Below are 12,212 nucleotides of genomic sequence, written 5' to 3'. Positions count from 1 at the left end.
TCTTAAATGTAAACATGCTGAATTGTAGATATTCAAATGTGAAACTTGTGACTCAAGACTAAAGGTCATGAACATTTATGTATCAAATAGCTGTGATTATTTTAGTATGTTACAGTCCCATAGCTATATGAAAACCACCTTTGCCAGTAAGGCAGTTTGTCAGTACATTTCAACTTCTGTGCAAAAGATCTTTAAATTAGCTTGCATTACTGATACAAGCTGCCAGATTTTGCAGTGAAACAGCTAGAAGGTGCTACAAATTGTCTTCTGTGCTCGGGTCGTGCTGAGTGGAAGCATTAACTTTTGGCAGAGAGAACAGAAAAGCTAGGGAACAATAATACCTTGACAGCCATTTGCCTAGAAAATGCATGCCAGAGATTTCCAGGGTGTTCTATATACATGGTAGTTTTATTAGTTTTCCATGTATATATCAGATATCTCGTTGAATGTTTTGACTATTTGTACTGGTTTTTGGAAGTTGTCTCCTTTTTCATGTGTATCTATGTTAACACAGTAGTACCTGTGCTAGATGGTACACTCAAACTGTACCAGAACAATTGAAATAGTGCAATGTTTCTACAAAAAAAGCTTGAAAAATTATGAATTTATCAGTGCTTGTGAATAGAAAACATTTGCAGTTAAAAAATGTATTAATTAGTGAGTTGCAGCTTATTATGAATTTAAAAATAAGAAAGGCATTGAAGATGACTTCTTACATATAGAGAATTTAAGATTTGTTCAAGCCAAGTTCAAGACAGAGTTTAAAATGTAGCCATGGCAGTATCACACTTCACAAGTCTTTATCCTGTTAAATTCCTCAGGTTTCAAATCTGTAAAACCAGGGTAATGTACTGATGCATTATGAAGCCTAAGTAGTATTTGTCAATAAGCTGCTAACAGGATCTAATAGTATAATTATTTTGTCTAAATAGTTCCCTTTCTTTTACATGAGTAATTTTGTTGTGAATGTTAGACACAAGACAAGGTATATATGAGGTAAATACAGAAATTGATTGAAATAAGCAGTAGTTGAAAGTAGATTGATATAAGCAGTAGCAGAAAGTTCCTTTCTTATGAGGAATTTTGTGTGCTCATTTGCATATTCTCATTTTTTGTATTCTGGTTTTTTGATCTATTCATTAAAAACATCCAACATATACACATGGAAGGCAATTGTAGGGGAGCTTATTATGTGGTGAAATAAATGGTCTTGTGGTGATTAGGTTTGTAAAGTGATTCTGCATTCTTTCTCTTTGTGGTGACAGTCTTTTTATGGTACCTCCATTGCAAGGCAAACTATTTAAATTCATTGGGCTGAAGAACAGTGCTTGGGGGCTGCAAATATTCTCTGATTCAGACCCTTTAGTAACCAAATTTTCTCTGGGTTATGGGTTATAGTTTTGTAACATAGTAGTTCCCAAAATGCATTCATACATTAAATTTGGGGTTCATGTGCAGAATGTTAAATAGCTGGAAGCTGTTCTTCAGTGAGAACAAACACAATGTTTTACATAACAAGTGCCTGTGCCGGGTAAACTGCTATTTCTCACACTCTGGAATGAGATGACATGGGCAAGCAGCTTGAAATAACTTACAGTCAAAGCAGGCTGCAATATTACTAGTGCAGAATCACAGAATACACTGACTTGGAAGGGACACATAACAGTTTTGATAGTAATTTAAATTATTTTTAAAAATTAATACATAAATAAAAAAATTGCAGATACCTAAAAGTGAGAAAGTGTGTGATTTATGGATGCATAAATTTATAAATCATTTCAGTTTAGTGTTCTAGTTGTGGCAATGTGAAGATTTAAAAAACAAGCATGTAGGATAGTTAGCAGTGAATTTCCATGTATTTTGCTCTAAAGTATGTTTCTTTTGAAATCTCTTTCAGGCATATGTGGTATTTGTCTCTACATTAGGAGCACAATGGCTTGAAAGGAACTTCTCTGCCTTCCTATCCCATATTCTAGATCTTGTGTCTCAGTCTCACCCTAAGGCTGTTCAGAGTGCCATGGATGCTATCGGCTGTCGCCGCTGTGTTTCATTCATCCTTCGAGCTACAGTAGGAGGCCTGCTTGGGGAAAAGGCTCAGATTGCAGCTGCCAAGGAGATTTGTCAGGCCATCTGGAAACTGAAGAAAGTTGTAGGTATGGGTCTAACAAGATTATCCATTCAGGCCTCTGTTGTTCCTTTTTTAAGTGATTGTCCAACTACCTAATCCAGAATCCACAGAAACAGAATATATAGTGCTGATTTATTACCATTATAATGTAGAGGGCTTTTGATGGACTGCTTTGTTTTTAGCTTGGGCTGGTTATTTGCACATAAGTATATACAGATTTTTTTAACACTCCATTCCTGGCAAATAAAATTTTAACCATTAACAAATGAAATAATTTCAATAATAGTATACAGACAGTATTTTAAAGTAAGTTAGGTTGGCAGATAATGCATGTCTAGTCAGATCCTGCCTTCCTGTTCAGAGCAGTTGACACTACTGAAGGTTCAAAAAAGAAGCATTTGTTCCTAAATGACACATGAGCATTTCTCATGGAGAGAAAAGATCTCTTGCATGATAAGGTCTTGTACACTGCTTCCAGAAAAAGCCTCTGATCTTCCACCATTGTCCTTCTGGAGGAGAAGAAAGAGAATCCTGGACATAACCTGTTGTCCTCTGCTGTACATGTATCTGATTTAAATATCTGAATGTTTTGGGTCTAAACAGACATAATAATTTGTGTCTCAAAATATAAACACTCAAAAAACATAATATTTTTCCCTCCTTCTTCATTCCACGTCTCTGCCTTCTCACTTGTTTGATCTTGCAAGATTTCATTCTTTTCTTCCCTTTCTTTTTCCCTACAATGAAGTAAAATCTGGCCAGTTATATCAAAGTATGTCTTATTCAAGTTACTTTTGGTAGGGCAGACAATAGCACTCTTCTTGCCAGCTACTGTTTCCTATGATGTAAAGATAAGTAGTTTGGTATTTTCCATTTATCCACGCTCTTTCCCTCACAGATGTTGCTACACCATCCTTTTAGTAAAAGAAATGTACTTGTCTCAGTGAAGGTAACCCTTTATGAAAACAAAAATAAAAATGGTAGAAGCTCATTTAGTACTATAAACAACTTCTCTTGGCAAAAACCTTTCTCCCATCTGTTTGTTTGATTTTGGTAATGATTTCATGGTGATTTTCTTGTATTGTGTTATCAGATGCTGCAATAAGTGATGGTAACTTGGAAACAAAAATTAATACAACAGATGTAACAGCGAGTCAGCATGTGCTTGTGTGTGCACTTCAGGAACTCGGAAGTCTCATTCATGGCTTAGGAACTACAGCAGCACCATTACTGCAAGACTCCAGTACAGGTACAAGCCCTGAATTATTTTGTGAACCACAGTACAAATCAAATTTATATTTTTTGTTCGCTGTGATCTTCTTTGATTTCTTATGACTGTTCTTCTCATGCTCAGTCTCCTAACCAGGATTCTCCATAGTTCTTGTATTATTTCTGTTTTCTTCCAAGAAACTTTAAAAAAAAGGTGGGGGGGGGGGGGAGGGAGGGAAAGTTATCTGCCTTACATGCTGTAGGAAAATTTCAGACATTGCCCAAAGAGTTCTGTATCTTTCCTAACCTGTACAAGTATGTCAGTTTAAAAAAAAAAATCTTCATTAAATTTTACTCCATTAAGGGTCGTATTTAAATTGCAACACTTCATAATGTTTATAATAAAACTGATTCAGCTGGGTGCCTTTATTGTTCTTATTTAGCTGCATCCATGGCATGGATTTCTGCTTGCTTACAGAAGCTTACAGATATTTTCTATGTATGTTGAGGGGTAACTGTGCAATATGTTAGGTTTTCTCCATAATGTTGCTTTTCATCTAGGGTAATTTTTTTCTAAAAAGAGCTTAATTATTTACATTTGTTACAATTATTTAAAAATAATAGTACTTTTTCAAGGAAAGTATAGAAATTGGATCATGTTATGTTTGCCAGTCCTGTGTATACATTTTTGCTTGTTTGACAATCTGCTTGCCTCTTACTTAAGTGTGTTTGTGCATATTATTTTTCAGGTGTTCTGGAGGCAGTAATTTCTGTCATTCTTCATCCCAGCATTTCAGTTAGACTGACAGCAGCGTGGTGTTTGCGCTGTATTGCTGTAGCCCTGCCCTCTTATGTGTCCCTGCTGTTGGATCGTTGCATTGAACGTCTCAGTGCATTGAAATCCTGCCCAGAAGCAGTAACTGGCTATAGTTTTGCTGTGGCTGCTTTGCTGGGTGCAGTAAAACATTGTCCTTTAGGAATTCCACATGGAAAAGGGAAGGTACGGTCTGAATACTTTTCATATAGTCTGTTCTTGTATTTTTTTGCAGTGGTATTTGCATATTTTCTTAGTGACATGATCACAATACCCAGTGATCCTGATGAGATACTTTGGTTCCTCAAGAAGAGGACTTTGAAGCATACCATGACTCAAATAAGCACATGTTTTTCTCACATGTATGAGGAGCAAAAAATCCTGTTTCTTGGGAATGACTCTCAAGTGTACAGGTTAGTCAGTGCTTACAGCAATAACTGCAGTTATCTTGGAAATCGTTGGTCAAGTCCAACAGATAGACACTTTTGTTTTGTTTTCTAGAATATAACAGAAATCAGCTTCTTGCATTGACTCAGTCAAGATGCCAGTCTCCTCAGTAGTGCAGATAGAAAATGCTGTGCTCTGAAGTTTTAAGGATATGCAGCTGTAGAAATAAAGACTGGGGGAAGGAGCTGTTTCCATCTTAATGGGAACTTTATCCACTGAGTTACTCATGTTTGGAAAACTGTGGTGGATCACAAATGTCAGCAGTACATGCTAATTTTTTGCATGATGTAGAAACTTACATTCTTTCTTCTGGAAATAACTGTTTCAGTGTCAGCGGACATTAAGAACATTCTGGACATTCAAAGTCCTGACTGATGAACTTTTCCTTGTGATTGCTGAAAGATCATGCAGAGAGAACAAAATGGATGGCATTTGCCCACTTTTTTAGATAAAAAGTGTCATTCAAATACTATGCACCTAAGCAGAGCTGAAGTTTCTGTTTAACAGAGAAACATAATTCTTAACAAAGATTTCTTTTAGAGGAATATAATAGGATGAAATAGGGCTAGGGAGGAGGTATGGGAGGGCACAACAAAAAATATGGGAGGAACACTGTATTCTATACTAAGCTGGTAGGGGGAAGAAAAGAACAGTTGACAAAAGCCCTTTTCTGCTCTCTCCTAGGAACAGTGCCAGATTCCAGACTAGTTCTTCTTCTGAGAGCAGAAAGAGACCAGTGTTGAATAGAGCAGTTTTGAGAAGGAAATATCAAACATAGACAATAGTGAACTGTAGAGAAGCTGTTCTATATTAATGGATTATCCTTTGAGAGGAGATAGAGTTGCAGGTGGAACCTAAAGAAAAATTAGTGAGCTTATATATATTTAACATTCAGTTCTATTGCTTATAATTCAGTTTTAAAAAATTCTTCAAATATAAGGCATTCCTGCTAGTACACAGAGAAAAATTGTCAGAAATCATTAAATTACATCATTTCTAGCATGTATGGTTTATAGGTAGCATATGTATACTAAGTTTTTAGTGATTTTTTAGTACTATAATTTAAAAAAGGTACTGTTTTATTTTAGAATAAAATGTATTAACTCTAGCAGGAATCGATACAGATACATTTCTTCTTTTACAACTATCTGGTAGCATTATGGAACTGGGGAAACTAATACTTCAGATTGGAAAAAAGACATCAGGTGAAGTTTTGGAAGTGTAAAAATCTCAAACATTCATGAAGCAAACTTTCATATGCAACCTTTCATACCATTTTAAGTGTGAAAAGAATTTATATAAGGATATTTTCTGTACTTAAGCTTTTTAATTATACTTTTGATAATGACACTTCTTACTTGGAATACTGACTTATGAGCAGTTTATTTTGGAGACTGGACATAATGCAAGATGTAAGATGTTTTTTAGCAAATGTGAAACATAATTGAAGCAAACAACATGCAGAATACTTACAGCATTTATAGACATACTGTGGTAATTGTGCATGGGCACAAGGGTGTTCCTCAATGTAAGTTGTAGATACCTCTTGGTGACAAGTGGAGTCACCTTGCTTTTAGCACATGCTGGGCATGTGCAATTATTCTGGAGCAGCTAAAATAGGATTAATTCTAACTATACTATTTTAATTTATTTTTCAGTCATACCATTTGTTGATTTGATAAATATTCAGAGAGAACGATAGACTTTATTCAGCAACAAGGATAAAAAAGATAATTACCACTCTCAACCCTTCTTCTGAGCTGTAATTCATAGATGTCATGCATACATTGTGACATAAACAGAATATCAGAAAACTTGTATCCTTCCAATGCATGTTCCTGTGGAAATTATCAGTTGTCATTTTACTGCTGATAAAGGAGAGCGTACAGAGCAGCAAAGGAACTTACGAAGTACTCCAGAGAACTCCTGAAGCCATCCCAGGCTAGTACTGAAGTCAGGAATTGCAACTTCATGAGCCTGAGTTTATTGCCATAGTGTAAGAGGAAGATGGAAATCTTCCTCTGGGAGCAAGAGAATAGGATTAAGTATTACACCAAATAGTATTGAAAAAAAAATTGATATTTACCAAAATGTGATTCTCTGTTTTTCTCTTTTACTTTGAAGGTAATCATGGCAGTAGCAGAGGATTTGTTGCGTTCTGCTTCTCAGAACAGCCGCATTTCACTGCAGCGAATGCAGGCTGGATGGCTCCTGATAGCTGCTCTCATGACATTAGGTAGTAGCTTTCTGCAGTTCTTCTTAATCTACATTAAGGTGTTCAGTGTTCTGTTTGAGGTTTTGTCTAATTTACTGCTGCAAAATAATTTTTAAAACCCCAAATGTTGAAATGTTTAGAAAAACTTTCTGAGATAAAAATGTTATCTCTTTCAAATTTACTATTAATTCACTGGGAGCCGTTTCTGAATAATAGTGATTGGAGTGGGACTGCTATTAATTAAATGTAGATAATAAATTTCAAAGTGAATCTAACCAAGTGTCCTAGTGATCATGAAGAACTTTAAAATATTTGTCACAGCAAAAAATGAGCTAATAATTTGCATTTCCCTCTTGTCAGGCATTTGAAATCTTACAGAACTTTTTAAGATGTATTACTGGTCAGGTTATTGACTGTGGTCAATAAATTTTTAATGAAGAATATATTTTATTTTGGTCATATTTTTAATGTTTTCAGGTATTACTTCTGCCCAACAACTCCCTTTTTTATGTTGTTATACTTGATTTACCTAAAACAAATGTTTGCTTTTCTGAACATTACTATTTATCTTTGCATCTCTTTTATGCTGGTGATCCACAGGGTCTGTACTTTGTAACAAACAGGCATTGTAGTTGGTTTGGTAACGTACTAGTAAATGTGTCAATGGGTATGCAGTTACATATGAAAATGAAGTACCAAAACAGTAAATATTTGAGAAATTACATATGAGAGGCTGGGAAAGTAGCATCTGGTTTTGTTCACTCCTGCAGAGATTTTGTGAACACAATAAAAAAGAGAAGGAAAGAAAATTTAGTTTTATTAATCCTTGCATTGGCCTGACAACTACCAATCCTTACAGGTCCTGCAGTTGTCCAACATCATCTGCCACGAATCCTGTTACTGTGGAAGTGCATCTTTCCATCATCTCCTAAAGACCTGGAAACAGAGAAGACACGAGGAGATGCGTTTACCTGGCAAGTAACACTGGAAGGTCGTGCTGGTGCCCTCTGTGGTAAGCAGAATTTACTGTCTTTCTCTGCATATTTGTTATATGTTAATTTTAGTTAATTTTATTAGTTAATTTTCTTTCTGAAAGAATAAGAACACTCCATGCTGATTTTTTTTCACTAGATGGTAAAGTCTACATTCCCTCCATATATAACATACATGCTATATAATATATATGCTTATATATCAACAAATATATGCTTATATATCATATATGTTTCATTTTGTGGTGAAAAAAAAAAACAAACAAAACCAAAAAAAAAAAACAAACCCAAGAGAGTTTTTCTTCTCCTTCTTCTAATCAGTTGATTTTCAAGCAATAAATGATAATCAGGAAGGTTGCTTCTCTTGTTTAGCAAACAAATCACAACAATGACTGAAGATCCAAAGCAGGCTGTGTTCTCTTGTTTATACAGTCTATTATGTTTGGAAAATAGTGGTTTTGTTTTCTACCAGGTAACTTATTATAAGCTAAACAGAATTGGTGAGTCATTCAAACATGTTTCTGAAAACGGAAGGACTTGGGTAAATATTACAATTAGGTAGTTGCAATCCTCAGCCAGGAAACAGCACTTGGAATGTGGCTGCTTTCTGGTAGGTTGCAGTTTTTTATCATGAAATACTGTGAATTTGGGGTTCTGAGAAATTGCCCCAGTAATCTTCAAATATTTAACATGTTTCAGTCTTGTATTCAAGAGTACTAAAGGGTGCTTTGCGTTCACAGAAATGTGAGTCTTGGTATAGTAAGCACCCTGCTCTCTCACTATTAAGATACATCAGAAGATGTGGAATTCAATAGCAATTTTATTTTAGAAATACCTAAACAATTAGCCTTTCAACATTTTTTTCTTTAAATGATAGGTAATATGGTGGATTCTTTAGGTGCTTTTGGAAATTAAACTCAAGTTTATTTTTCTGTAAATTATATACATGCTAATTGGTTCTTAGAGTACAGTAATTGAACTAAATTTTAATGGAAAACTAGTAAAGTAAGCAGTAGGTCACTTATCATCTTCCTATTTTCTTTTCATTATTATTATGGAATTACCATGAATTTGAGTTACATACCATCACTTAGTTCATAACAGAATGCAAAAAGTAATTGCATTTATGTATGCAATTAAAAGTCAGGATATGAATGTCCAAGCTGAGACACTGAAACAGTGCATCTGACTTTTTTCATTTCTACTTTTAATCATTATTAGTGATGTAGTAATGTAATTACTTTGCTAACATGATTTTTTTTTCTTCAACTTACCTCACACTAAGTAAATTGAAATCCAATTCCTTTTGTAGCTATTAAAAGCTTTGTTTCTCACTGTGCTGGTCTTCTTACGGATGAAGTTGTTCAGAGACTTCTTCCTCCTCTCCCAAGTGCTGTTGATTTATTGACACAGTAAGTGTGTGTAAAAAACTGTTACTGAAAAGCTTGCATTTGATTAGTGCACTTTCTAAAGAAATTTCTTTTCAAGAGACAAAAATCAGTGTTTCTGTGTTTGCAGATTCCAGTGTTGTGAAAAATCTAAGGAAGATTTTATTGCAGGGTTTTTTAAGTTCGTTTTTATATACTGCTTTTTTAATAAAACATACACATTTGCATTTATATACCATTATTTTTTATGAATAAGAAACTAAGTTCAAGAATATGCTTTGAAAAGCATGTTTTGGACGTGGATATTTTTTGTACTTAATTTCAGATCCAAGCTGGAAAGGGTTTTATTAAACTTTTGCCTTTTGAATATAGAACAATTTAATGCATTTGGGTTCCAAGCTCTAAGTTAGAGAAATGTATCCACAAAAGTTTGTTGTCGTAAATATAAATAAATAGAAAGCTTGTTTATTTCTCTAGTATAAAATGAAAATAACGCTTGGAGATGACAACAGACATTTTGTCAGACCATGTGAAATAAATTGGTTTCCTTTTACTGTTATTTGTGCAAATCAAAATGTACTTCTAATATGTATAGATTTTAAAAGCATTCAGTTGAAACTGGGGTGTTACATAAAACTTGGAGTTCTTCTATCTATGACATGCTTTTTATATTTTAAGGCTTTCTTCAATATACAAGTCATATGGAAATTCCTTAAAAACACCATCAACGGTGTACAGACAGAAACTGTATGAGTTACTAGCAGTACTGCCCCCAAAGGCCTACGAAGGTACGTGTTTCCATGCAAGGAGAAATCCATTAAGAACACTGTGGGCTCGTTTTAAAGTTTTTTGTCCAACACATATTCAGCCAGCAAAAATCAGTTCTGCCTTTTCTAAAAAACAAACTTTATTCCCTCTAAGTTTGATGAATTGTAGCGAAGTCACTGTGAGTTTTTAGAAGCTAAAAACTTCATGACCTTTTTTCCCTTCTAATATCAAAATAGACCTCTGTTACAAATAGACATTTTTCCTCTATTTTTGGTTGATACTTAGTTAGACAATGTTTCAATGATGCCCATTTTACATTTCCATTAAATCCTAATTCCCAGAGATGTAACTTTAGCTTAAACTAATTGGATATAGACCATTGAAAGAATTCAAATTAATTGATTTAATGAAGTAGGTTAGAAATTTTGAGCTGCTTTACATTATATTAGAGATATATTAATCTGATCCTGTGCAGATTGTGGATAAAGGGTTTGTATTTAAAGAACAATTTCAACAAAATCTGGGGATGGACTTTTTATAGGAGAGCATAACAAAAAGAATCTAGGTCTCTGATTGATTAGCTATGCACTGTAGGTGGATGAGTCCAACTTTCAGCTAAAATATTTAATATCTTTGTTGTCTTTAAATAATTTGTTGTACAGTAGTTTATGGACTGCAGTAAGGAGCCATAGTGTTTTTGTCAGCTGTAAAGAGAAGCAGAGGGTATTCTTCAGGACAGAGACAATATGGTGCAACCATGCTCTAAATTAGCTGTGTCCTCTGTATTTTGGAAGGAATCCTTACTCAAATAATCTGCTCCATCTAGTGGTAACTGCTAAGGGAATTGGGACAAATCCCTGACCTGTGCCTTAAAGCTGTTGTCACATTGGATGTACGTATATAATGAAGCATAGTGTATAATACTCATTTGTGAATGAAAATTACATCTCCAACCCTGAGAGCAAATTATTCCTTTTGTTCTTGTAGTACAAGAGTGACATGTTACAGAATACAAATATTTGGGTGTGGCTGGGTTTGGCAGTTTCTTGGTGTGTTTGGGATTTTTGTGTATGCTCTAACTTAATAGAAAATACAGTGTTTTACAGTGTGACCTGCAAAAGGTACCTCTTGTGAGAGAGTAGCCTAGCTGAGGATGCTGTATTCTAGTACAAAAAAAATAAAGAAATAGCTTGAAAAGTTTGTTATAAATAAGTGGGCACCCTGCTGAAATCTTTGAAAATAGCCTTAGAATCAAAACAGTAATTTGACAGGTGTAGTCTCAGAGGTATCCACACATGTGTAATACAGCAGTATGAGAGTAGGGAAGGAATGGAAATGCATACATTGCCAGAACTTATTTTTATATATCATAACATACAGTTATGCATAATTTAAAAATGCATTTAAAAGTTTCTAAAGTAAAACTTGAAACAAATACCATTCTTTCCATTTTATTCCAGTATGATAGCTTCATGCAGAAACTGTATGTGTTCACAAATACTGTGAATTTTTAAAATAAATTGTGTGGAGAAACAGTGTCACTATGGAACTCATGATGTTTTTTCAATGTCTACATTTAGTCATTATAAGTAGGAGCAATATTAGGAGTACTCTTGTGTTTCATAGCAGGGCTCATTTCACATGGCTCAGAGTGACACACTGATTGAGAAGCTTTCACAAGTTCATGGTTTTATTTCTTTTGTATTTGTTTTCTTCATTCCAGGTAGTTAGCCCATTGATAGAAATCTGTAAGTTGTTTATTTTTGAGAAAATTGATGATAGAAACATTTACCAGGAGTTGTAATTTTAGTATTTGTAAATAATGTGCAAAACTTGTTTTCTTTAGTGCAAGAGGAACAAAACAAAATGGCCAGGAAAATAAACAGTTGAAAACAGACTATTCATATACCCGAGCTTCTTTGTCAATGCATGCCTTTAGATTTCTGAGGCCTGAGATACTATGAGTTCTTTAGGCTCTGCTTGGTCTTTTCCTGCTCACTTTCTGCCTCTTTGATGTTTCTTTTACTGCTGTCATGATTAAAAATCATATCTGCTCAAACAACAGAATGTTACAAAGTTTTACCATGAGTGTGCATGAATCATAATTTATTTTTTGCATTATTTCAGCAGTGGCAGATATGAGAAGAACGTGTTAGATAAACTTGAACATCAGTGGAATACATTTAACATGTTTTAGTTGCTGTCGTCCATTGTGTATGAATGGATAAGACTTGTAATTTATCTGATCCAA

The 12,212-nt window shown here is 34.4% G+C and overlaps 1 protein-coding gene across 1 annotated transcript in view; it reads left to right on the top strand.

Moving 5' to 3' along the window:
• Positions 1–12,212, top strand: part of HEATR5A (HEAT repeat containing 5A) — a 64,898-nt gene that overhangs the window by 19,043 nt on the left and 33,643 nt on the right. The window contains exons 9-15 of the mRNA XM_036384356.2: positions 1,898–2,153; positions 3,222–3,377; positions 4,087–4,337; positions 6,723–6,834; positions 7,673–7,825; positions 9,118–9,217; positions 9,872–9,981. Of these exons, the coding sequence (XP_036240249.1) occupies positions 1,898–2,153; positions 3,222–3,377; positions 4,087–4,337; positions 6,723–6,834; positions 7,673–7,825; positions 9,118–9,217; positions 9,872–9,981 (1,138 nt within the window). The remainder of the gene's footprint in view (positions 1–1,897; positions 2,154–3,221; positions 3,378–4,086; positions 4,338–6,722; positions 6,835–7,672; positions 7,826–9,117; positions 9,218–9,871; positions 9,982–12,212) is intronic.

Source organism: Molothrus ater, chromosome 6 (assembly GCF_012460135.2).
Source record: "Molothrus ater isolate BHLD 08-10-18 breed brown headed cowbird chromosome 6, BPBGC_Mater_1.1, whole genome shotgun sequence".
NCBI lineage: Eukaryota > Metazoa > Chordata > Aves > Passeriformes > Icteridae > Molothrus > Molothrus ater.
This window is presented reverse-complemented; position numbering and strand designations above follow the sequence as displayed.